Raw genomic sequence first — 24,589 nt, 5'->3', positions numbered from 1 at the left:
ACAGACCAAACCTCAACAGTGTCAGGCCAAGTTTCAAGAGCAAACTGGAATAAACAAAAAGATCCTTTTCTTCCCTCCTTTCTCATTTCACCATAACTGCTTCTTCACAGAGTTCAGTGTCTGGCATTAACTTTCCTTTCCACCACCATAATGCTAGGCATCTGGGTGGGACCAGCTCTACCTTCCCATCTCTAGGATTCTGGTCACCAATGTACAAACTGATGAATGTAGACTCAATTAATCAATCCCAACCTGGTCATCATCACCATCATGAGGGAGCTTGTTAAAGCTGGGTGTCCAGGCTTCACCAGCAGCCTGTCCCTGAGGCGGAGAAGCCACACTGGGTCACACCCTCCTCCCCCACCACAATTCTCAAAGACAGCCTCTGAAAACCAAAAACAGCTCCAGGTCCTTGCAAGTCCTCCAGTCTCCAGGAGAAAGTGTGCCTGGGAATTTACTCCTGTGGATTCCAGCCGTGTTAAGTCCATTTCCGCATCTGGAGAGGAAAAAAAATTAAGCATTGTCCAGATTGAGCCCTTGAAGAGACAGATGCTGGGGACTGAGGGATAAGAAATACACGCATTCATACATCTAGGTTGATGGTTTGGGGTCCAGGGTGTCTTGCAAGAGGTTGTCTGTGGTTCGCTGGTCCACAATAAGAAATAAGAGATTGGTTAAATCAAAGGAAGCAGTTCTGAGTTCTGACAACCTCAGGGGAACTCCCAGCGACATTTGGCTCCCTCCATTTCCAAATCTGGATGATTGTTTCCCACAGGCAGCTGCTCTGGTCCACATCTTCTTAGATGGCTCTGTCCTGCTGACCCATGGTGGCTGTGAGCTGGGACAAGGCCTACACACCAAGATGATTCAGGTGAGACCAGTGCTCCAGTTCTCCACGGTGAAGTGTATCTGATCGTACAGCAGCAGGTCAGGTGTTCCCATGCTGAGTCAGGGAGATCCCACACACAAGGCAATTGCAAGAATCATCCTGATGTCAGGAATGCAAAGACAACGTGATGAGGGAAAGCCAGCCAGATCTGAGGAAATGCGCTATCATTCCTCCTGCACCAAAAGAATTGGGGCCATGTGTTTTGTTTTGGCTTTTTTTTTTTTTTGGTGTTTTGTTTTATTTGTTTTGTAGAAGATGAGAGGGTTCCAGTTACCACACATTAAAAAAAAAAAAAGACACTTTTAAAATCCATGGCAGTGACTCAGAACACGAATGCATTCATTCAGATCCTCACGTAGAAATGAATGTTCCACATGACAAAGCTTAAGCTCATGAGGTTCACACTCTGTGAGGCTGAAAACTGAGCTCACCGCAGCCACGGCTGCCGGCCTGCCGAGAGGTTTGGGCAAGCCAAGCACCCGTCTATTCTGAAGTGAATGGTGTGCGAAGGAAGATAAAAAGGAGTCTACACTCCAGTTAAGGAATCCATTCACATGGCTGGCCACTGCTATCTAGACTAACTCAAAATATTTCTTCACTGCCCTACAAGATCATTGCAAAAGAAAATTTTCATTTCTTTTTGTTAATATGAAATTGTTGAATATGACATTTGAATTCAAAGTGTATATGGGAGGGGAGACAGATGAGACATGTGTACAAGCACACATAACAAACATACTACATGTGTTAACACTGAATTTCTTGCATTTACTTAGTGTGTGTGTGTGTGTTCTTTCCTCTTCTGCCCTGTGGGCTGCATGCATTGGCATCAGGTACCCTGACCTACTGAGTCATCTTTCCAGTCCTAAAACATGGTTTGTTTATTTGTTCGTTTGTTTGTTTTTAATGCACATGAAAAATGTTCATCATTTAAAAAAAGAACAGCTTCTCAATGAGAAACAGAAAAGACCAATTAAAACAAAAACAAAAACATTTGATCAGGTTCTTAGAACTAGGAAACCTCACAAAGCTCTTGGACCCTCTCTGACCGCCATATTTCTTTACAACCCTGCAATCCTCCCAGTAGAAAGCAACCCGCTGAGCTGTCCGTAGCCCGGACAGAGCAGATGCGAGTGACCCAAAAGCCCCAGCGCTGCAAGCTGGCCTCCTGTGCCCTCTAAGCCTGCATGTAGACACCACTGCATGGCTTCTACAAAACAGGTCTAAAAAGAAATGTGTTCTTGACGTGCCATTTAAAACCCAAACTGAGCGTCTGTCCCTTTAGCAGGACGGTCGGGCTTCATGCTCAGTTTCTAGAAGGTAAGGTTTCACTTGGAACAGCACTTGGTCAATGAAGTAAACACTGTGTTTCTTCTGCATCTGGCAGGTAGCCAGTAGAGAACTCAACATCCCCCAGTCGTACGTGCACTTTTCGGAAACGAGCACCATCACAGTGCCCAATGCCGTCTTTACGGCGGGCTCCATGGGAGCAGATGTCAATGGGAAGGCTGTACAGGTGATTTGTCTTTCACTTCTCTGCCCCAGCCACAGAGGTGAGGAGTTCTTGTTACACTTGTTCTTCTCTGGAGGACAAGACAGAGGTGAAGAGAGGCACAACTCTAGTGCACTCAGCAAGTTCAGGCAGAGCTGCTTCATGCTTCCTCAGCCAGGGCTGCTGACCTGAAGCCACGTTCTGTTGCAGCTTCCTTTGTCTTGGGTCAGAAAGTATCTCACCCTGTACAGAAGAGCGATGCGGGCAAGTGTCATCTTGGCTTCATAAAGAGTTTGGGTCAAACAATTAACTGCTCCAGGAACCCATTTCTTTTTCTAGAAAACTGAGGATACAAATATCACCCCCATCAAAGAACTATTAGTGAACTATAGCAGTCACTTTCTACTCCCAAACCCTAGAAAAGCATTCATGGGCTATTAGTCTCCCACAAAGGCCGGCTCTGCAAACTGGCCATGCCTGGATGAGAAGGGGAGCTTCCAGATGGCCACGTGTCTCCATGTATCACAGGAAGCACGGTTTTCCAGAATGTGCTCCTCAGGGCAGGGCTTCCAGAAAGTGCCAGATGGAAAGCAAAGGTTCTCTAGTCACTGTGTTTGGGAAAAAGTTTCATTCCCCATCCATCCCAGTCAAAGAGGCCTCTGATGCTTGTCTACGTACTAAAGGCTCTGACCAGTCCTGCGGTAAATATGCCTATTTGACATTAACTTGGGGCTCCTGATAAGCTTGTTTAACCATAAAAAGCTTTTTAATTAATATCATCCTTCTTAACCGCCTTGGAAACGCCCCTGGAAATTCCAGTTTTGCTAAGATATATAGGTGGCTGCATTCATTTTGCATATTTCATTCAGGCATAAATTTAGGCACCGTGTGGATATTGCCAGGTCACCTTTGACACAAAATTAAGTTCTTCCTCTGGAGCCTAAAACTACAGAAAAAGTGAAGCAGGGTCCTTTCACACCCAGTCTCACTCAGCTGTCTTGTGCAAAAATACACCTAGCAGGTGTGGAGAGCCCTCTGAGCAGGAAGAAGAACAAGGAGGAAGAGGAGGAGGAAGTGGGAGTGGGGGAAAAGGAAGAGGAGGGAGGAAGAGGGAAGAGAAGAAAGAGGCGGGAGAGGGAGGAGGAAGAAGTAGAAGAGGAGGAAGAAGAGGAAAACAGTTGTTAATAAAATAATTCAGCACAGCAAAGTAAAGTCAGGTAGAGGAATCCATTGCACTGTGACTCTGTCTTCCTGGTTTTATCTTTTACTGAGGTGGCTAAAAATTTTGCTAACAAAATTGGCAAAGAATTTAGTCACGGTTGGCATCCTTAGCATGAGCTGTATCCCAGTGGGTCTGAGAAGACTGCAAGGTTAGCATGACTCAGAATGGCTTGAAGGTCACGGGGAAGGCCATACCTGCCCCGGTATGACCCTGCATGACCCCAGACTGCTGTGAGCCTCACACCTGCAGCCTTGCTTTATGCAGTGCCGTTGGTCAAACTCAGGGCTTTAGTAAGCTAAGTAGATAAACCAACTAAGCCACAGTCCATTCAACAACTATTTTAAAATTAAAATGAGCGTATCTTGAGTCATCAAAATGACCACTTTGAGATGGAATGTTATCATGAGATCTCTCTGTCCACATTTAGGGCCAAAGCATACCTTGAGTTAAGACAATAAAAAGAAGAAGCCAGGAGTGACAACTTTGTGTTTAATCCCAGCACTCAGGATACAGGGCAGGCAGACCTTTAAGTTCAAGACCAGCTTGGTCTACAGAGCAAGGACCAGGACTGTCAAGTCTACACAGAGAAACCCTACCTCATTTTTTTAAAAAAGTATACATAATGGATCTAGAGAGATTGCTCAGTGGTTAGGAACACTGACTGACAGGTTCAGCTCCCAGCACCCACAGGAAAGCCCACAACCATCTCTAACTCCAGTCCCAGGGGACCCAGTGCCCTCCTCTGAACACCAGGTATGCACAAGATACACAAATGCAAGCAACACATCCGCATGCAAAATTAAAATGCAACATTTTTAAAACATGTACAAGTCAGTAATAGTGGCTTACTTCTACAATCCCAACACTCCAGAGGCTGAGACTACAGTATTGTGATTCTTTCAAGGCCAGTCTGGTCTTCATGATGAGGCACTGTCTCAAAAATAAAGGAAAATAAAATAAAAACTTCCAGCTAAATTAAAGAGCCAACATTAAAATACTTTTTAAGCCAGGTACAATGACGTGTCCTTTTAATCCCCGCACCGAAGAGGCAAGGCAGGCAGATGTCTGAGTTCCAGGCCAGCCTGGCTAGAAAAGTACATTCAGGCCTGCTAAGTTTACATACCAAGACATGTTGTCTCCAAAAAAAAAAGATGTTTTAATTGATAATATCTCTTTAATCTGGCTTTCAGTTTTACATTTTTCTTTTTTAATTATTTATTTTTATTTCACACACATTGGTGTTTTGCCAATAAGTATGTCTGTATAAAGGTATCAGATCCCCTAGAACCAGAGCTACCCACAGTTGTGAGCTGCCGTGTGGGTTCTGAGAATTGAACCTGGGTCCACTGGAAGAACAGCCAGTGCTCCTAACCTCTGAGTCATCGCTCTAGTGCCCCCCCTCTTTTTTTTTTCTTCTTTTTAACAAAGGCATTTTTTTCTCTGAGCTTGGCATTAGAAAATCTTTATTGTAAAGCAAATCTCAACTTAGAAACCACAGAAATAAAAAGAGGTAGGTAAATTTGACTTCATAAAAACATAACCTTGGGGGCGAGAGGCACTGCTCACTGGATAAGGGTGCTTGCTGCTCTTCCAGAAGACTGGAATGTGGTAGGTACAGTGGGAGGCTCAAAACCACCTGTGGCTTCAGCTGTAGCATATCCTTCTTCTGGCCTTGGGATGTACACACATATGTGTACATACACACAGGCACATTTACATATATATAAACAAAATAAATCTTTTAAGAAAAACACAAATTATCTGTACAGTAACATATCATAAATAAAAATTTCAACACATTAAAGAAAATACTCACAACATATATGAGATGAGAAAAATTAAAATAAGCTAGCCATGGTAGTCCCAGAATTCAGTTCCAGTACTCAGAGGCTGAGACAGGAGAATTACCAAGAGTTTAAAGCTAGCAGGGTTATACAGTATCTCAAATTATTGCTATTATTTTGAATTTGGCTAGTGTGTAGACTGGTGTGTGCGCTCATCATTTCCCTTGTGTAAACAGGCATAAAGAGTTACAATAATTCCAAGGCGCCTCTGACTTAGTACATATCGAAACAGCACTGCTGACCTGCGTGCTGCAGGACATGTTCTCCTGAAGAAAGCCCACACCTTAATCAAATTTAAGAAACCCTGCAAAAGACAAAAACAAGTCTGTAAAACAGCCACCATTAAAATCTTGCTGGGTCATTAACAGTTTGCTGTTCCTTGTGATGTTTAGTTCTGAAGTCCGTCTAAACATTTGCTTTTCAGAATGCCTGCCAGATTCTTCTGGACCGTCTTCAACCCATCATCAGGAAAAACCCTAAAGGAAAGTGGGAGGAATGGGTGAGTGTTCTCTTTACTACCCCAGCCTATGTACACACATAGGAAAAAGCAATGCCATATACAAAATACAAGCGCCTATGTACACACACACACACACACACACACACACACACGTACAAGTCCTAAATGCATGCACTGGTGGGCAGCACCCATCCGAGAGCTTCGTGTGTTCTTCTCCTTTTTTCAAACTGATAAGAGGTGTACATGTTCACTGAGATCTGACATGTTTCTGAGCAGCGCTCCCACAGAGCATGCTCTAAGTATAACGGCCTAGGATGCTCCCCTGTGCTGTATGACCGGCTACAGGGCAGGTCCTGCATAATGGAGAGCCCCTTACTAATTTGAAAGAACAATGCTGTGAAAAATCATAAAGTAGCCACATGGTGTGACCCAGCATGGCGAGAGGCACAGAGTGCAGCCAGCATTACTCCGAGCCCCTCCAATACCCAACATGCTCTGCATTCCAAGGAGTAAAAACGAACCCTGACCTTGGTACAAACAAGAAGAAAGCCCAGCGTGGAAGGTACTTTTATTACTTTCCATAAACTTCTATTTCTTTGAAACAAATCATCTTTTTCAGGTTAAAAAGGCCTTTGAAGAATCCATCAGTCTCTCAGCCACTGGATATTTCAGGTAAATTTTTTCGTTTGGCTTGTATTGTGCTTGGGGAGAAGTCTTATTTAACTGGTGTTAATTTATGGTCAGAGGAAAGGAAGAGAGGGAAGAATGGGGGCGGGGCTAAACCATGCAGGAGCTCCTCCACAGGTAGCCATTGCCAGCCAAGAGGCTCCACAGTCCCAGAGCATCATCCTACAAACCTCAGCCCAGCCCTGCACCCGCACAGTGGCAGGCAGGGTCAGCCGCCAGGTCATTTATCCCTTCGCAAGTCTGCTGAGGTTCACCTGAGGCCCCGACTTTACAGTCCCTCACGGGAGAGGGGGGGCAGGCCCTCAGCTACAGGGACAGCCTGAAGTCCATCTGCCCTGTCCTCTCAGGACCCCTGCAGCCATGTCACGACCAGCCCACTGAAGGAAAGGTGACGGTCTCTCCACTCTTCCTTCTCTTCTCAGAGGCTACCAGACAAACATGGACTGGAAGAAGGAGGAAGGCGAGCCTTACCCGTACTATGTCTATGGCGCAGCCTGCTCTGAGGTTGAAGTGGACTGTCTGACTGGGGCTCACAAGGTAGGGTGATGCCTGCAGGCCACACCTTCACAGATGCAAACAAACACCCATGTATTGTCTGTAAAAAGCAACTAGTTTGCTATTGACAAAATAGACCCAGGGACAGATAAATAATCTTTGGGTTTGGGTTTTTTTTTTAATAAAATAAAATAAAGCTTTTGAGTAAATGACATTGTCCATTTTGCATTTACTCCCTCCGCACAGCTCCTGAGGACCGACATCTTCATGGACGCTGCCTTCAGCATTAACCCCGCCCTGGATATCGGGCAGGTAGGTAATTTCAGATCATACTGAACGGGACTTCTGTCAGTCCTATTTACAGACAGACTGTGAGGCTGAGGTCAGCCTTGGCACAGAGCAAAACTGTATCTGAAAACATGGGATGGGGAAGGAGAGAGGAAGAAGAAAGGGAAGAAAAGATGGAGAGAGGAAAGAAGGGAGAGAGGGAGGGAAGGAGGGAAAAAGAAGGAGGAAGGGAGGGAGAGAAGGAGAGGAAGGGAAGGAAGGAAGGAAGGAAGGAAGGAAGGAAGGAAGGAAGGAAGGAAGGAAGGAAGGAAGGAAGGAAGGAGGGAAGGGGCTTCAGACAGGTGGCCACTGATCATGTGGAACTTGAAAGGTGAGTCAGAGTTTCCAGGCAGAGGTGAGAATAATCAGACAAAATGCCTGCACAGACTTGGAGATGAGAAGGGACCTGTTAGATCTGGAACAGGAACGAGGCAAGTGTCAGACATGTGAGGTCCCAAGTGAAGCAGGCAAGATGACAGCACCAGAACAGGTCTGAAGAACACCCAGGAGACCCTGCCCCAGGGCGTCTGAGAGTGGCTTCCGCACCTCCAAGCTCAGCTCCATTTCCACCAGATTATCCATTCAGTCGGTATTATAGACTTCTCACCCACAAAACTGTGCCCACAGATTGAGGGAGCCTTTATCCAAGGCATGGGATTCTACACCACAGAGGAGCTGAAATACTCCCCAAAAGGTGTGCTCTATTCTCGGGGTCCCGATGACTACAAAATCCCCACTGTTACTGAGATACCAGAGGAGTTCTACGTCACTCTGGTGCGCTCTCGAAATCCCATAGCCATCTACTCATCCAAGGTAAGAATTTGCAACCTCTCAGTCAGTTGGTAGGGAACCAATCAGTTGGTCCCTAACAAAAATGCCATGACTGCATAGCTGAAGCAGACATGTGGGTCCCACGTGAGTCTGGTCTCTGAAAGTCACCCCTGCAGGCTTGGTTTCCTGAGTCCTACTTTCTTTGGCTTACTGATGTTTGGTCACCTGTACTGACTATGTCCTTGTCACACTGGACAAGGGCCTAACTGAAACACCTCATTTTAACCTAATCATCTCCTAAAAGATGTCATCTCCATATGCAGCCGCAGTCCTAGGTACTGACAGGCTGGCCCTTCGACGCATTCTTACAGAGAGACAAGTCAGCCCATAACAGTCCCCTCTGCCAGAAGATCATGAAGCATGAATTTGACATTGTAAATCCCAGCAGGGCAGTGGTGGCTCATGCCTGTAATCCCAGCACTCTGGGAGGCAGAGGCAGGCAGATTTCTGAGTTCAAGGCCAGCCTGGTATACAGAGTGAGTTCCAGGACAGCCAGGGCTATACAGAGAAACCCTGTCTTGAAAAAAACAAAAAAATCCAAAAATCAAAAGAAAGAAAGAAAAGAAAGAAAGAAAGAAAGAAAGAAAGAAAGAAAGAAAGAAAGAAAGAAAGAAAGAAAGAAAGAAAGAAAGAAAGAAAGAAAGAAAGAAAGAAAGAAGAAGAAAGGAAGAAAGAAGGAAGGAAGGAAGAGGAGGAGGAGGAGGAGGAGGAGGAGGAGGAGGAGGAGGAGGAGGAGGAGGAGGAAGGAAGAAGGAAGGAAGGAAGGAAGGAAGGAAGGAAGGAAGGAAGGAAGGAAAAAAAGAAAGAAAGAAACAAAGAAAGAAAGAAAGAAAGAAAGAAAGAAAGAAAGAAAGAAAGAAAGAAAGAAAGAAAGAAATTGTAAATCCCCAGGGATAGAGCAGTGCTGCTCACAAACTCCAGAAACCCGAGTAGAATCTTCACTCCGGAACTTGGAAGAAAGAGAAATCCAGCAAGATGTACGGAGGAGTCTCTGGGCATCTTGGTCCACTAGGCTGGGGTCACTCTGACACTGTCTGCAAAGCAGCTCAGGGTTCTCCCTCTCCAGCGTTCACCCCTCCCCAGACATGCTCCCTCCAGCAGGCTCTCCATACCTGCCTGAGCCAGGCTGGGGATTCAGCAAGCACCATGCCAGTACTTGGCTCTGCATGGTCACTGATTGTTGAGGTGCTGGCTCTATGCTTCCTGGAGCACACAGCCTTTAACCAGACGGTCTCTGTAACTCCAGGGCTTTTGAGTTTTGAGTCCCTCTTCTTACCTCTGTAGACATCCTCATACATGTGGCTTACCCACACACACATAAATAAAATTATTCTTAAAAAAACTAACTGGTGTATCTCAAGGCATGTAATTCCCTCATGCTCTTCATTCAGGCACACCAGCAGGTACCCAGGAGGCCACATGAGGACAGGCAACTGCTTGACTATCTATTCTGGTCGTTCTGTTTGGGTTTTAAGCTAAAGGCAAATAATCTAGGGAGCTGGGCTGCGGTGGTGGCGCACGCCTTTAATCCCAGCACTTGGGAGGCAGAGGCAGGTAGATTTCTGAGTTCGAGGCCAGCCTGGTCTACAGAGTGAGATCCAGGACAGCCAGGGCTACACAGAGAAACCCTGTCTCAAAAAGAAAACTAATAATAATAATGCAGGGGCCTGGGTAGGCAGCAGCAGAGCACTTGCCCAGCATACACTAGGCCTTCATTTCTGGCTCCAACACTACAAAAGAAAAAAAAAAAATTAGCTAAAAGACAGGTACCCTAGATGCCTCTGAGGACATGGTCTCCAGGACATGACCTGGTGGGAAAACAATGCTTTCAGCTGCCTGCTGCCCTAAGGTATTGTCACCAGGTATTCTCAAAGGAACCCCACTCACAAGTTACTATGAGGAGGATCACGTTCCTGCTACTTGGATACACTCCTGAGGAGTGATAAAGCCAGAGAAGGTGTATGTGCACGCATGTGTGCCTGTATGTGCGTGTGTATGTGTGCATGCCTTGTATGTGAGATTACTCCTAAAGAGTCTTTGCTTCCCTAACAACCTTTTGTGCCTTTCTCAGGGATTGGGTGAGGCTGGGATGTTCCTGGGGTCCGCAGTTCTATTTGCCATATATGACGCAGTGACCACTGCCCGAAAGGAGAGAGGGCTGAGCAACATCTTCCCCTTGAATAGCCCAGCAACACCTGAAGTGATTCGCATGGCTTGTACGGATCAGTTTACTGACATGGTAAGGAAAGTCCTGACTGTCCTCACCCTGTACATGGACTTCAATGTTCTTGATTTGGATGTTGTAACCATGACAACATTGCAGGTCATGTCCATCGTTCTCTATGAAAAGTCTCCTTTTGCCTTCACTCGGTTTCCTATATGTTTCCAAATGTCTTCATGTGCTGGCTTAATTGTTTCAGACTCTAAAGAAGCAGCACACTAATAGGGAAGGGACATGGTAGATTGCCTGCTTAAATATTTTATCAAAATGCAATTGATGTGGACTTTTGATTGCCTCATTTACAAGATCTCTGGCCTGCTCAATTATGCAGAAAGTGTATGTTATGCAAACTAATAGACGTAATTGAAATGAAACTGTCAGGTCTCTGGGCAGAACTCTACATACACTATATAGGATACTGTCCTACTTGCCAGCTGCAAAAAATAACACCCAGAGCTGTCCCAGAAACCATCTCTCATGGCACTGCCTCCTGCAGCCCATGTGAATCATGGGTATAAAGCCCAATAGTACAATGAGCCCTTCAGGGTATGGTGCTGCTCAAAGGCTCTAGGTCATCCCAAACTTAAGAAGTTTATCAGAGGAAGAGCTGGGCTATAGCATTCAAGAGGCCCTGACACCAAACCAAAACAGAGAAGACAGCATCCAAGCATGGTGGCATACACCTGTTATCCCAGAACTTTGAAAGCTGAGACAGGAAGATCACAAATTCAAGGCCAGCCTAAGTTGGACAGAAATACCCTATCTCAAAAAAACAGAAGCACATCTGTATGAGATGTGTATTGTGAAGATAAGTATGTGACAGAAGGATTGGAATAGATACAAAAATTATATACAAAAAAAGAAAAATTAATATCAACTTGTTCTGTTTTTAAATGCCTTCAGATTATAACAGGTTTCTGTGTGTGTGTGTGTGTGTGTGTGTGTGTGTGTATGTGTGTGTGTGTGTGTGTAATAACACTTCGTTAACAAGAGTCTTTTATCTTTTGATCTTTTTTAGATTCCCAGAGATGACCCTTCAACATTCACACCTTGGTCTATCCATGTGTCTTAATCTCGTGTCTTTAAGAAAAAGAAAGACCATACATCTGATTCAAACTACGCCCAAACCAGAGCAGCATATGGGTTGACTAGAATTTATCAAACATGATTTTACTGATTTTAGTTATTCTCTGTGATTAGGTTATTGTGTGATTAAATGTTAAGATACAGATTTTTGCAAAATTGTGTGACAAAACTTATAACTGGAAATTCTGATTTAGTTTTCATCATCCTGAAAATATGCATCATGAGTTTTTAAACCTGGCTAACCTGGGGTAGCTCAGGAGGGCCTCCTTGTGCTTGGTTTCAAGCACCTATGCTTGAAACCCAACAAAACTGTCTATCCCAAACTCTCTATAGACTGGAGTCTCCCAAAACCAACACACCTGGAAAACCCACTTTCCGGTGCCTGCCACTTCCTGTGGTGTAGATGCTGTCTATCACAAGATCAAGCAGTAAGTGCTCAGGGAATCAGGATGTGGAGCTGGAGACGGGTTCAAAAACAGCTTGTCTCCAAAGGTGTGTGCTGGAAGCTTGCCTCCCGGGGTGGTAGTGTGGAAACTGTAAGAGGTGGAGCCTATTTCAAGGTCATTGGTAAGGGATCGATGGTGATAGGAAGGGATGGACTAGTTCCCAAAAGCCTGGCCCCTCCCCATCTCTGGCTTCCTCTATGCCAGTGTGAGCCATCGCATTTCTAGTGTGTGATACCATCTACTGTGACAGAAAGAAGGTCGTCACCAGATGGGCAGTCTTGTGACCTAGCCTCTAAACTATGAGCCAAAATAAACCTTTTCTCTTCACAAAGTACCCAACTTCTGGTGTTTTGTTATAACAACACAAAACATATTTAATGGCTGAAGATGAAATCAGAACAACTTCTTTTCGCCACCAAAGGAACACAAAATTCACAAAGTTCCTTTCTCTTTTGGTTCTGTTCTGCCTATCTTACATTGATTTTTTTCCCGAGGAAGTGCACCCTAGGGCCTCTCTTGGGAAGGTTAAAAACAGAAATAAACTGTCAGGGATCTGTGCTCAGGGCTAAGGTTCTCCTTTATCTAAGCCCTGTAGACATCAATGACTATAGCTGAGGGGTGGGTGGAAGAGCAGACTCACAGCAACTTTAACAGGTTTGAGACCAGATCAAAAGGACAGGCTGCTGGCTGGAGAAGTGGGGCTCAGAGGGTAAGAGTGCTTGCTGTGCACGCACAAAAACCGAGATCCTGGGAACCCACAAAGAAAGCCAGCCGGGGCTCATGCTCCTGTCACCCCAGTGCTGTGGAAAGTAGAGAACGGCTAGAGCTGACTGACTGCCAGCCTAGCTCTAGGTTCAGTGAGAAGGCCTGTCTTAAAGAAATAGGTAGAGAGGACTAGTACAGGACACCGAGTGTGTTCCTCTGGCCTTGTGAACACACACACACACACACACACACACACACACACTCACATCCTTCTTACAGTTTCAACACTACCTCCCTGGGAGCCATGATTCCAACACACACCTTTGAAGACAGGCTGTATTCGAACCAGAACAGATGGTGGAGCAGGACTCTCTGTACAGTTGGGAACATGCTCTCGGCCACTCCAAGAGCCCACAGTGGGCTCATCTCTTGAGCTCCACATCCAGATTCCCTGAGTATATCACACTCCCACCACAATAGGGAGCAGAGACCAGCAGGAGAAAGGCTTGCTCGTTACTGTGCCCTACTCCAAAGTGGGGGTGAAAATATGTGCCTTGAAGTGTTTAATTTAATCTTTTGATTCCCCCCCCCCAATAATCTACATTTCCTGGAACCTAATCAACAAACTCATTACGTCAAGACAATTGAAAAAAATAGTCTCAAGGCACAATATGCATTGGGCATAGAACATAGAAGAAATCAGGCTGGGCCAAAATGGAAATTCGTGAGCTGTGCCTACTAATGCAATAGTGGTAATATTATAAGGATGACAACATCCTGGTTGAATTGCAGGCGAAGTACATGTTAACGAATTCATGTACGGTACTATAAACCTAGCCAAAAGCCCATAGCTGGGAGGAGGGGGGGGGCATCTGCTTAGTAGGGAAGCTGCTGTTCCTGTTTTACAAGGACTTGATGTGCCTGTTGAGTTGCCTTCTACATGGATCTGGTTTTGTCTGAATGCCAGTGCTGCTCTTAGACACCTCTCTTTGCAGTGGGCAGAAGCTAGAGCGACTCCTAATTGGTCAAACTAAGAAGTCCAAGTGACTGTTTAATGCAAATAAATAGGACATCTCTGTCACTTCGCCCTGTCACAGGCAAGGTTCCAGGAGAAGGTGTGTAAAGAACGCAGCAGCTGGAAAAAAACGGGGGAGTGAAGCCCACACCGGTATCTTCTGGGTACTGCACCAGTGGGCTCGCCTTATCTGTCTGTAATGTTGCCCTCAGTTGAGAACACTGTTGATAATCCTCCCCCAGTAGCCTACACAGCCCCTTCTGAGCCCTTAAGGCAAAGGCTTCCATTCCAGCCCAGCCGATTTCCTCTGTGTTCTGCACAGGATCAGCCCTCAGCATTCTGTCAGGAAAGAGCTCATGAGGTGCCATTCCTCCCTGAGTGTGTGTGTGTGTGTGTGTGTGTGTGTACAAAAATATGATCATGAAACCTATAATTAATATAGTGTAACCGTTAATGATTACTTGTAAATGGCAGAACTGATGACGCTTCTATTATAATGGTTACAATTTTCCAATTGTTCCTTTATATATGTTGTACTACTTTATATGTAACACACGATTTAAACTTGACACACTATAGATTATACATTTTATGCTGTTTCCCTAGTTCCTCTCATTTTTGCCTGCTTGTGCTATGACATTTGTTCTTTTGTTAATTTGGAAATTCAATTATATCTCTAACTCTTCATTTCTACTTACCTATGAGCAAATATATATCCTCTGCTAATGTTTAGAAAAAAGCTACAAAATATTGTCATCACAAAAAGCAAGTCTTTCCTGGACTCCTGTTATGTCTGTCTCATGTGGCCCTGATAAGAAAATACTTAGTGTCTAATTTACTCCTTCCCTCAGCCCAGAAACCCCCACTCCTTACATTGTTACAGTTGTTTACCTTTGAGACCATGCAGTTTCTCTTACTACACAGCTCTTGGTAGAATTATCACACATTCTTAAAATCCCCGCACTTGTCTTTTTAGACTACTTCTTTCTTTGTCTTTTAAGGCTGTTTTTTGTTTGATTACACACACACTCAGAGAGAGAGGGTGTGGGGAGAGGAAGAGAGAGAGAGAGGGAGAGAGAGAGAGAGAGAGAGAGAGAGAGAGAGTAGTCACTGGATGATGCTTTTACACCCTTTAATATTGTTCTTCTTACCTCTCAGTCTCAGCAAATGCAGCTCTACTGCCCTCTGGTGCCCAGTGTTAGCCAGACTCTTGGTGTCAAGATGATTTTATTTCCTTTGCTTCACAAGGAAAGGAAATCTTACTTGCTGGTTGGGGACTTCACATAATTAGTAGGGCACTTTCCTAGCAGGCATGAAGCCCTGGGTTCAACCGGCTGCGCTGTATAAACCAAGCATGGTGGCGAGCATCTGTAATTTCAGCATTCACAAGGGAAGGCAAGGGAGTCAGTTCAAAGTCGTCCTCCACATAGGAAACTTGAGGCCAACCTGGGATCTAGGAAACCCTGATAAGAGAGAGGGAGAGAGACAGGGATAGGGATAAAGAGGGGCAAATCTTAGAACCTTGTAGAACAGCCCACTCGTCTTTGGGTTTGAAAGTGGCTTCAGGTCTTTTATCCAGCCTGTAAATTGGGAAGATTGCAATCTCTAAAGTAAAATCACTCTTCTCAGGGGAATAAAATAACTACATTTCAGTGCTAAGTTAAATTAACCAGTTTGTTGGTTAGATATAAGTCCTATTCTGTTCTGGTAAGTACTTAGAAACTGCTTTAAAATAAAATTTAAACGGATAAACTTCTAATTTGGGTCTGTAAGCAATGAAAAGCATAGTGAGCCAGCAGAAGAATTTCCTACATAGAATAGTTGATGAGTTTAGGATGATAGATTCCGCACCCAGCGGTACTGTCATCTGTTGATTTTAAACTAAGATTGTCCAGTGTTTTCCATACATGGCAACTCAGGTGGGCAGGAAGGAAAGAACATAGTCACAGAATTCGGCCTGGCTTTGATGTGGGAAGACTGGGCAAAGGACTGAGCTCCAGGAGAAAGGTATCCCACAGAGGAGTGAGGGCTGTTGAGCACGCTGAAGGGTGGTGGGCTGGCAAGAGAATGACCTCAGAGCTCTGGAGAGGCAGAGCTGACGTTTGTGGGAAAGACCTCGGCTAGGAGAAACATGCGGACTGCAATAACGGTCTCAGGCCATTGTACCAGGATAGAAACAGAGACCGCCCTTGCTGGTGCCTAGCCGGATTGACAGTGGGTTTTTTTTAACTACACACTACAACTATGCCTCTCTGTCCTGCACTCTTCTCAGAAATGACATCTCTCCTCTTCTCTACGTTCTCCCAGCATGGTAAATCTCCCTTTCCCTTCTCCTCCCAGTCCTAAGCCCAGAAATTCCTAAAATCCCACCTCTGTCTGTCCTCTCCAGCTATTGGCTGTTAGCATATTTATCTACCAATCAGAACCAACTGGGGGCCGGTTCACAGAAGCTACGTGCAGATGTTCTTATGTAAACTATTTTGGGGGGAAGATAATTAGCATTAGAATATGAGCAGCTACATTTCCCCTTTTTGTCCAATTGAAAAGACTCTTTTCCCTTAGATATACATTGAACAGAATTATAACAATTATGTAAATTGTAAGGTATTATACACATTTATAACATCTAGTCCATATCATATTTGGCAGTTTAGATAAAGTATCATATCATCTACCCTAACTTAAAGATTTTACAATCCTGTACCTGAATTATGTTTGATTTTAACTTGCAATACCATCTGAAAACCATCCTTTTAAATCTAGAGCATCTTCTTTAATGCTAAACAGCCTAAGTTCAATTATGAGATGACAATTGGTCTTCAACCTTGTCAGAGATCTGAGAAGGAATTAAATATTACCCGAATATGTAGAAAGTACAATACATAGCTTCCAAACTTTACACAATTTATAGAGAAGCTGACTACCTGGACAGTCCCCAATATTCTTTACAACATTAGAGCATCTGCCTTTAGTCTTTTGGCCCAGAACCATCTGACAGACCTTAAGTGAAGCAAGAATTATGAAGGATTATTTTACCCTGTCTTGGCAGAGCTTAGCAATCGACTAACCCACATCCATTTGTCCCTTTTTGGATACAATTTTGTCTGTAGATGAAATTAAGGCAATTATTGCCCAGTGGCTGGCTTGCCACAATTGGAGCAACTCTGTATGGAGGGAATGATGCTCAATATCTTCTTTGAAGTGGGATGGGGGTATTGTTAGGAGTAGACTAGTCAAAGATCTATTGATGATGAAATGATTTTAAATGTCATGTTCTGTGGATCTCTGATGATTTTGAAGAATATCTAACTATATATAGTATATCTGTTGAACCTTGGATACTCTTAGCTATTTACTATTTGAATAATATTGAAAGCACTATTATAATTAAATCAGAATCTAATATTATCATGAGTTCATTATCTAACCATTAACTTGTATTACTTTAATCATCCTAAACAGTTTCTAACAGCAGCTATTAAAAGGACTGAGTCTAAGCCTTGTATTCTTAATGAGTTGCATGAGCACAATGCTTAAGAGTAACAAAATTAATTTTAAATTTTGTGTCAATATACAAAAATTTATGTCAATGAAAACCTTAAACCTGTATCAATACATAAATTCTGTACAAATGTAAGAAAATATAACTTCAATTCTGTACATATTTAATCCAATCCCCATTAAAATTCCAACACAATTCTTTACAAACCTTGAAAGAATAATATTCATCTTCATACAGAAAAAAAAAATCTTAGGATATCTAAAACAATCTTGTACAATAAAAGAACTTCTGGAGGTATCATCATCTCTGATTACAGGTAGTACAGATCAATAATAATAAAAACAAGGGGCTAGAGATGGCTCAGCAGTTAAGAGCAATGACTGCTCTTCCAAAGATTCTGAATTCAAATCCCAGCAACCACATGGTGGCTCACAAACATCTGTAATGACATCTTACACCTTCTTCTCATGTCTCTGAAGACATCTACAGTGTACTTAGATATAATAATAAACAAATCTATAATAATAATAATAATAATAATAATAATAACAAACAGATTGATCAGTGGAATTGAATCAAAGACCCAGAAGTAAAACCACATTCCTATGAACACTTGAGTTTTGACAAAGAAGCCAAAATTATACAATAGAAAACAAGAAAGCATCCTCAACAAATCTTTAACCACAAGCAGGTTTAACTGGATGTCTGCATGTAGAAGAATGCAAATAGATATATATCTATCATCCTGCACAAAACTCACGTCCAAGTGGATCAAGAACCTCAACATAAAACCAGATACAGTAAACCTGATAGAACAGAAAGTGTGGCATAGCCTTGAACTCACTGGCACAGGAGACAACTTCCAGAACAGAACACTAATGGCTCAGGCACTAAGATCAACAATTAATAAATGGGACCTCATGAAACTGAAAAGCTTCTTTGAGACAAAGGTCATTGTCAAAAGGACAAAACAGCAGCCTAGAGAATGGGAAAAAAAATTTCACCAATCCCACATCCAGCAGTGGGCTGATGTCTAAATTATAAGAAACTCAAGAAACTAAACATCAACAAATCAAATAACCCAATTAAAAATGGAATACAGATCTAAATAGAATTCTCAACAGAGGAATCTCTAATGGCCAAGAAGTACTTAAAGAAATGTTCAGCATCATTAGTCATCAGGAAAATACAGATCAAAACAACCCTGAGATTCCATCTTACACCTATCAAAATGGCTAAGATCAAACACACAAGAGACAGCTTATGCTGGTGAGGGTGTGGAGCAAGGGGAACACTCCTCCATTGCTGGTGGGAGTGCAAACTTGTACTGTCACTTTGGAAATCAATTTGTCAGTTTCTCAGAAAATTGGGAATAGATCTACCTCAAGACCCAGCTATACCACTCTTGGGCATATACCCAGACGATGTGCTCAAATATGGCAACTTTATTCATAATAGCCAGAAATTGGAAACAACCTAGATGTCCCTCAATGGATAAGATGTGGCACATTTACACAATGAAGTATTACTTAGTTATTAAAAACAATAACCTCATGAAATTTGCAGGCAAATAAGTGGAACAAGAGAAGATCATCCTGAGTGAAGGAACCCAAACCCAGAAGGACACACATGGAATGTACTCACTGACAAGTAGATACTAGCTGTAAAGTAAAAGATAACCATGCTGGATGATTCAGACCCAGAGAAGTCAAGTAATAAGGAAGGTTCAGGGTGGGGCAAGTGAATCTCACTGAGAAAAGGAAATAGAGTAGACATCATAGGTAGATTGAGGGGGACTGGACAGGGAGGGATCAAGTTGGGAGAGGACAGAGAAAGTACTGGGAAAAACAAGTGAAATTGGGAGTGGGGAGAAATCTCTGGGACAAGCTAGAAACCTAAGGTAATAGAAAAATCCCGGGAATCTGAGGATGACTCTAGCTAAGCATCCTAGCACTGAGGGATATGGAACCTAAGCAGGCCATCTCCTGTAACCAAAGAAGACTTCCAGTGGAAGGATTAGGACACCAACCCAGCCACAAAACGTTTGACCTCCAATCTGTTCTGTTTACAAGATGCTGCAAGGGTAAAGATGGAACAGAAATTGAGGGAATGGCCAAGCAATGACTGTCCCAGCTTGAGACCCATGCCATGAGAGGAAGCCCACCCTGACACTGTTAATAATATTCTGCTACACTTGGAGACAGGAGCCTAGCATAACTGTCATTCTGAGAGGCGTAACCCAGCAACTGATGGAAACAGATGGAGAGACCCACGGCCAAACATTAGGAGGAGCTTGGGGAACCCCGAGAAAGAAGGGCAGGAAGGATTGTAGGAACCAATGGGGATAAGGACACCAAGAGAAAAGCTACAGAATCAACTAACTTTGGCCCACAGGGACTCACAGAGACTGAACTTCCAACCAGGGACCTTGCATGGGCCTGAACGAGGCCCTTTGCACATGTGTAACAGCTGTGTAGCTGGGTCTTTATGTGGGATTCCTAACAGCAGGATCAGGGGCAGTCTCTAACTCAGTTGCCTGCCTTTGGGACCCTTTCCCCCTACTGGGTTATGTCATTTAGCCTCAATAGGAAAAAGTACATCTAGTCTTACTCCAACTTGATATGCTACTGCTGGTTGATATCCATGGGAGACCTCCCCTTTTCTGAAGAAAAAGGGAGGAGGAATTGGTGGGGGGAGGGAAGGTTAGGAAGGAAGGGCTGGGAGGAGAGGAGGAAGGGAAACTGTGGTTGGGAAATTAATAAAGTAAATTAAGAAAGTTAAGTAATTCAAAATATTTATGTTTGGACTCACGGATTAGCAGAGCCTTTCTGCACTGGGCAGCAGTTAGTGCAGAGACTGTGAGCTAGCCAAATCGCTGAGAATAAGTGACTTTTGGGTGTTCAGCCCTAAATGGGGCAACTGCATCAAACCCCTCCCACGGGCTCTCGGAATGTCTCAGAAATGGGAGTAGGATGCTATGAAATGCTGTCCTCTGAACACGACACCGGCTGATGAACTCACAGCAGTTATGGTTACATGCACAAGACCTACATAATATTAACCCAATAAAAACCACTCAATATTCCAGCCCCTCTAAATGGAATCAATGGATTACAAAATTTTTAAAAAATTAAGGATATATATGTAGGTGTAAGGTTACATGTTGAGGACACAGGTGAGAGGAATAGAGAGAGGAATTGGGACGATCAAGATACATTGTATATACAGATAAAATTGTCAAAATGAATAAGAGATTAAAAGATTGTTTTAGGTAGAGAACACAAAAATGGCTGCTTTATCCCATTGTCTTGACTAAGACCAAAGTGAGAAGAAAAACTTTGCAAAAGCCTGCATGTCACTCTCTCACCACAAAGCCTTTTGTTCATTCTAAAGTGGACAGTCTCCAAACTGGGCACCCAAGCACCCCAGGGGCTGGTGGCAGGGGTGCAAATCAGAGCCACACAGGCCTCCCCTGGGTCTACAGGCTACAGAGGCACCTGTTCCTCAATCCCTTTACATCCCCAGAGTTCATGCAAACAAGGTTTTTCTTTGCTTGAAAATCTCTGCTCTGGAGAATTTAGGTCGGTTTTCAGTTTCCCAGAAATTAATACAATTGTTTACCTGATCCCTGGGACTTTCATATCACCGGAATCTAATACCTTAATCCAACCTCAGGACACAAAACTGGTTCTCTCCTCTGAGTGCTTGTCCTGGTGGGGTTTAATCACAACACATTTTTCGGAGCACCGTGATGCATGTGTTTCTGTTGTTAGTGCTTGGGAGCTCTCACGTGTGATAACCCTGTGTCCTCTGTAGACACAAGTTGCCCTCACCCGAAAGGGAGAGTAAGGTCCTGAACAGCACAGGAACGGTTCACTACAGTCCCTCGTTGTTACCCCTTAAGTGGGAGTGACCCTAGGAAGGGCGCTGTCACATCAGCTGTCAGCACGGCCCTCTTCCCCAGCCTCAGTTCCCAGGCTCAACTCCCAGTCACCTCTCAGGCTTTTAGTCTCTTCCTGTGGAAGCCTCTCCTGTTCTGGTGATAAACAGACAGGTGGGGGAACAGCAAGTAGGGGGAAGGAAAAGGCCATTGTCAGTGCAGACATGTGAGACCTTCTCCAGTCAGCTGATATTTTCTAGAGGCCCTGGGGAATCTTACATCCCTGCCTTCCTGGAGCTTACATTCTAGTGGGAAAAGAAAAGAGAGAGTACACAGTAGCCACGTTAAGAAGCAATGAGAGAACCAGCATGGTAGACCACACCTTTACTCTCAGCACTGGAGGGAGAGACAGGCATGTCTCGGTGAGTTTGAGGCCAGACTGTTCTACATAGAGAATTCCAGGCCAGTCAAGAACTATGCAATGAGACTTTGTTGTTTGATGATGATGATGATGATGATGATGATGATGGTGATGATGATGGTGATGGTGATGATGATGGTGATGGAGGAGGAGGAGGAGAAAGAAGTAGAAGAGGAATGAATGCTGTCCATGAAACCAAGCAGGCTGGCTAGTGACAAGAGTGCTACTTGTACTTGAGACTAGGTGGTCAGGAAAGGCTCAGTCCCGGCTAACAAAAAGGCACCAGCCAAGTCAACATGTTGAGCCAGAGTGAATAACATATACCAGGCTCTGGGCCAGGAGGGCTCAGCAGACCCCACACACAGGGAAAAGGCCAACATGGCAAAACCATAAACAAGGGACCGGTGGGTAAGGAGCTCCATGTTCGGGGGCCGATGCACAGGCTTTCTGTGGCGGGCATACAGAGCTACATGACTTTGGGAGCCATTGGAAGATCCTAAGTAGAGAAGACCCAGCTTTAAGCAGGGAGGAGGCATTGAGCACTTGTGCTGCATCAGGAGATTTCCCCCTCAGAGCAAGAGCATCTGAGTCCAACACCGGAAGAGAACTGTAGAAGGCTTAGCACGCTGCACTGAGTTTGGGTCTTAAGTCCCAGGCCTCAGAGCACTGTCAGAGGGTTTTGAAGTCTAACCTGGAAGGCTTGCCCTAAGTCACAGAGATCTCCAACTCCCCTCCCAAAAACGTACCCAACTTCTTCAGCAATTTCTTAAAATACATGACTCGCCCACACAGACACATCCATGGATCTACGCAGACTGGGAAGCCTCAAGAGCTAGTCTTTACAATTATCAAGCCACATGAGATCTGACAGCCAAGTTGGATTGGGGTGTTTTCTGGACTCCGTGACAGGAAGTGGATGGACTGAGAAAGAGGAAGTTCTGGCTTGAAGCCACGTCACACAGTGAATGTTCATTCTAGCATCAAGGTTTTATTCTAACAATGGTGCTCATTCCCTCATGAAGGATGGTCTAGACAAGAGGGGGCTCTCAACTGCCCAAAGCCAGACCACAGAAGCAGAAAGCCTTGGGCATCACTTCAGCTAAACCCTGAAAGCAGCATGGCTGTATCTGTAGATGCCGTTAGAGGGTTTCCATGCAAGCACAGTATCTTCTCATCATCAGCCTGTACACTTAGCGTTGTCTCAACCCAGGAGACCCTGGCTTGGTTCCCAGTGCCTCAGGAAATCTTGGACAGATCACACTTTTTCCAACAGAATGGTCTTAAGCATAGAGAAGAAGCAGGAAAGACATGGACGAGCCAAGTGGACATGACACCCCACACCTTCGCCTCAACTAGAACACAGACCGAGCTCGCCTGTGTGTTCTCCTGGGAGGCATCATTTTCTCATAAAGAACAAAAAACAGTCTGAGGAGATGCGGGCGTGGGGTCTTGGGAAGCTAGCTTTCTGCCTGGTTGCTTTGTGACTGGGGCAGAGTGCTAGGTTGAGGCAATGCAGAGTGGGTTAAGCTTAGGTTGCTGTTTGTGGGTTTCACAGGATGCTCTCCGATTTCAGAGAAAGCAAGAGAAGAGGTATAGGTTGCATCCTGAGCCAGCTTCAAAGCCAGTGCTGGTGGGAGGCAACGGGGATTAGGACGCCCTAGACTTAAAAAGCCAAGAAGCAAGGAAGTGCCCACTCCAGCTGTGCCTGCGGAGGCTCCAGGCTTCCTGCTTCCACCTCAGCCTTTCTGTTCACTTCTGTAGCTGGTTTTGGAGCCAGGAGGCCAAACTCACCAGAACCATGCCTTGCCCGGCCCAGATTTCGGATGAGCTGGAGTTCTTTGTGAACGGGAAGAAGGTAAGTGACCAGAGTTAGCGCTGTGGCTTGCAGCATGAAACCCTTGACTCCAGGGACACTCAGGAATCCGATCTGAGCCTCTCTCCTTCTGGGACAGGAAGCTTAGGTTTAGCAACCCCTCTTGACTTCTCTTTTCTCCTCGAAGCCAACAACTGGGTCCTGGCGATAGTGGGAGGCAGGAAGCCCTGGGATTCTTGGCATTCCCCTGGCACCTTGCTGTATAACCTGATACTCGACTTCACCTCCGAGACTCAGAGTCCTCCTGTGGTGTGTGCTTCCCACGACTGTGGTAAAAATGGAGAGGAAGCTGCTGCTGCCTGCCATCAGCCAGGAGCCCCTGAGGCACAAGACCTGTTACATGGTTTGCATTTCGAACTCCGGAAGTTTTTAAATGGATCCATCTTTGTATTTCCACTTATCAAATCCATTTCTCTAGAGCCATATTTCTCAACCTTACAAACGCTGTGACCCTTTAATACAGTTCCTCATGCTGTGGTGACCCCCACCATAACATTATTTTCGTTGCTACTTCACAACAGTAGTTTTGCTACTGTCATGAATCATAAGCATCTGTGTTTTCTGATGGTCTTGGGTGACCCCTGTGAAAGAGTTATTGGATCTCCAAAGGGGTCATGACCCACAAGTTGAAAGCCTTAGAGGCCCCTCTTTCCCTGGGTTGCAGCCTGTTCTGGGAATACGGAGAGATACAGGCAGAGCCTCTCAGTTGCTACTTTGACTGGTAGCCTCCTTCCTAGCCTCACTGTCCCTCACACAGAACACCGGCTGCTTTTAGTGCCCAGACCCTTCTTATCATGAGCCCTGTTCTACCTCCCAAGGGCACATGGCTGCTCTGAACTCTTGCCACGTCCCCTCCAAGAGTCTCACGAGCCTCGGACCCCACACATGTCTACCCTCAGGAGTTGGCGCAAGAAAGCAGCCAAGGGCCGCAGGGCTCCTCATTTGCCTGCACTTGCTCTCCTGAGTGCAGCCTCCCCAGCACCCACCACATCCTAGGACGACAATCACCCATGAGCTGAGTTCTTCATGGCTTTCCCCTTGACCCAAAAGCCACAGGGGCTTCTTCCCCTATCAGAATTATAAAGACATGCCTGTAGTCAGAACAGAGACTTAAGTCAAGAGATACAGGGGAGAGGAGGACAAAGGGGAGGGGAGAGCGTTGTGTTTTATAAACAGAGAGGAGGAGGCAAGGT

General features: G+C 44.8%; 2 protein-coding genes across 2 annotated transcripts in view; both read left to right on the top strand.

Annotated features, from left to right (window-relative positions):
• LOC127692162 (aldehyde oxidase 4) overlaps positions 1-11,540 on the top strand; it is a 65,396-nt gene extending 53,856 nt beyond the window's left edge. The window contains exons 27-35 of the mRNA XM_052192230.1: positions 776-871; positions 2,277-2,405; positions 5,872-5,946; positions 6,527-6,579; positions 7,017-7,131; positions 7,336-7,401; positions 8,044-8,229; positions 10,319-10,486; positions 11,487-11,540. Of these exons, the coding sequence (XP_052048190.1) occupies positions 776-871; positions 2,277-2,405; positions 5,872-5,946; positions 6,527-6,579; positions 7,017-7,131; positions 7,336-7,401; positions 8,044-8,229; positions 10,319-10,486; positions 11,487-11,540 (942 nt within the window). The remainder of the gene's footprint in view (positions 1-775; positions 872-2,276; positions 2,406-5,871; positions 5,947-6,526; positions 6,580-7,016; positions 7,132-7,335; positions 7,402-8,043; positions 8,230-10,318; positions 10,487-11,486) is intronic.
• Positions 11,541-23,321: 11,781 nt separating this feature from the next.
• LOC127692161 (aldehyde oxidase 2) overlaps positions 23,322-24,589 on the top strand; it is a 95,083-nt gene continuing 93,815 nt past the window's right edge. The window contains exon 1 of the mRNA XM_052192229.1: positions 23,322-23,378. Coding sequence (XP_052048189.1) covers positions 23,322-23,378 — 57 coding nt within the window. The remainder of the gene's footprint in view (positions 23,379-24,589) is intronic.

Source organism: Apodemus sylvaticus, chromosome 9 (genome assembly GCF_947179515.1).
Source record: "Apodemus sylvaticus chromosome 9, mApoSyl1.1, whole genome shotgun sequence".
NCBI lineage: Eukaryota > Metazoa > Chordata > Mammalia > Rodentia > Muridae > Apodemus > Apodemus sylvaticus.
This window is presented reverse-complemented; position numbering and strand designations above follow the sequence as displayed.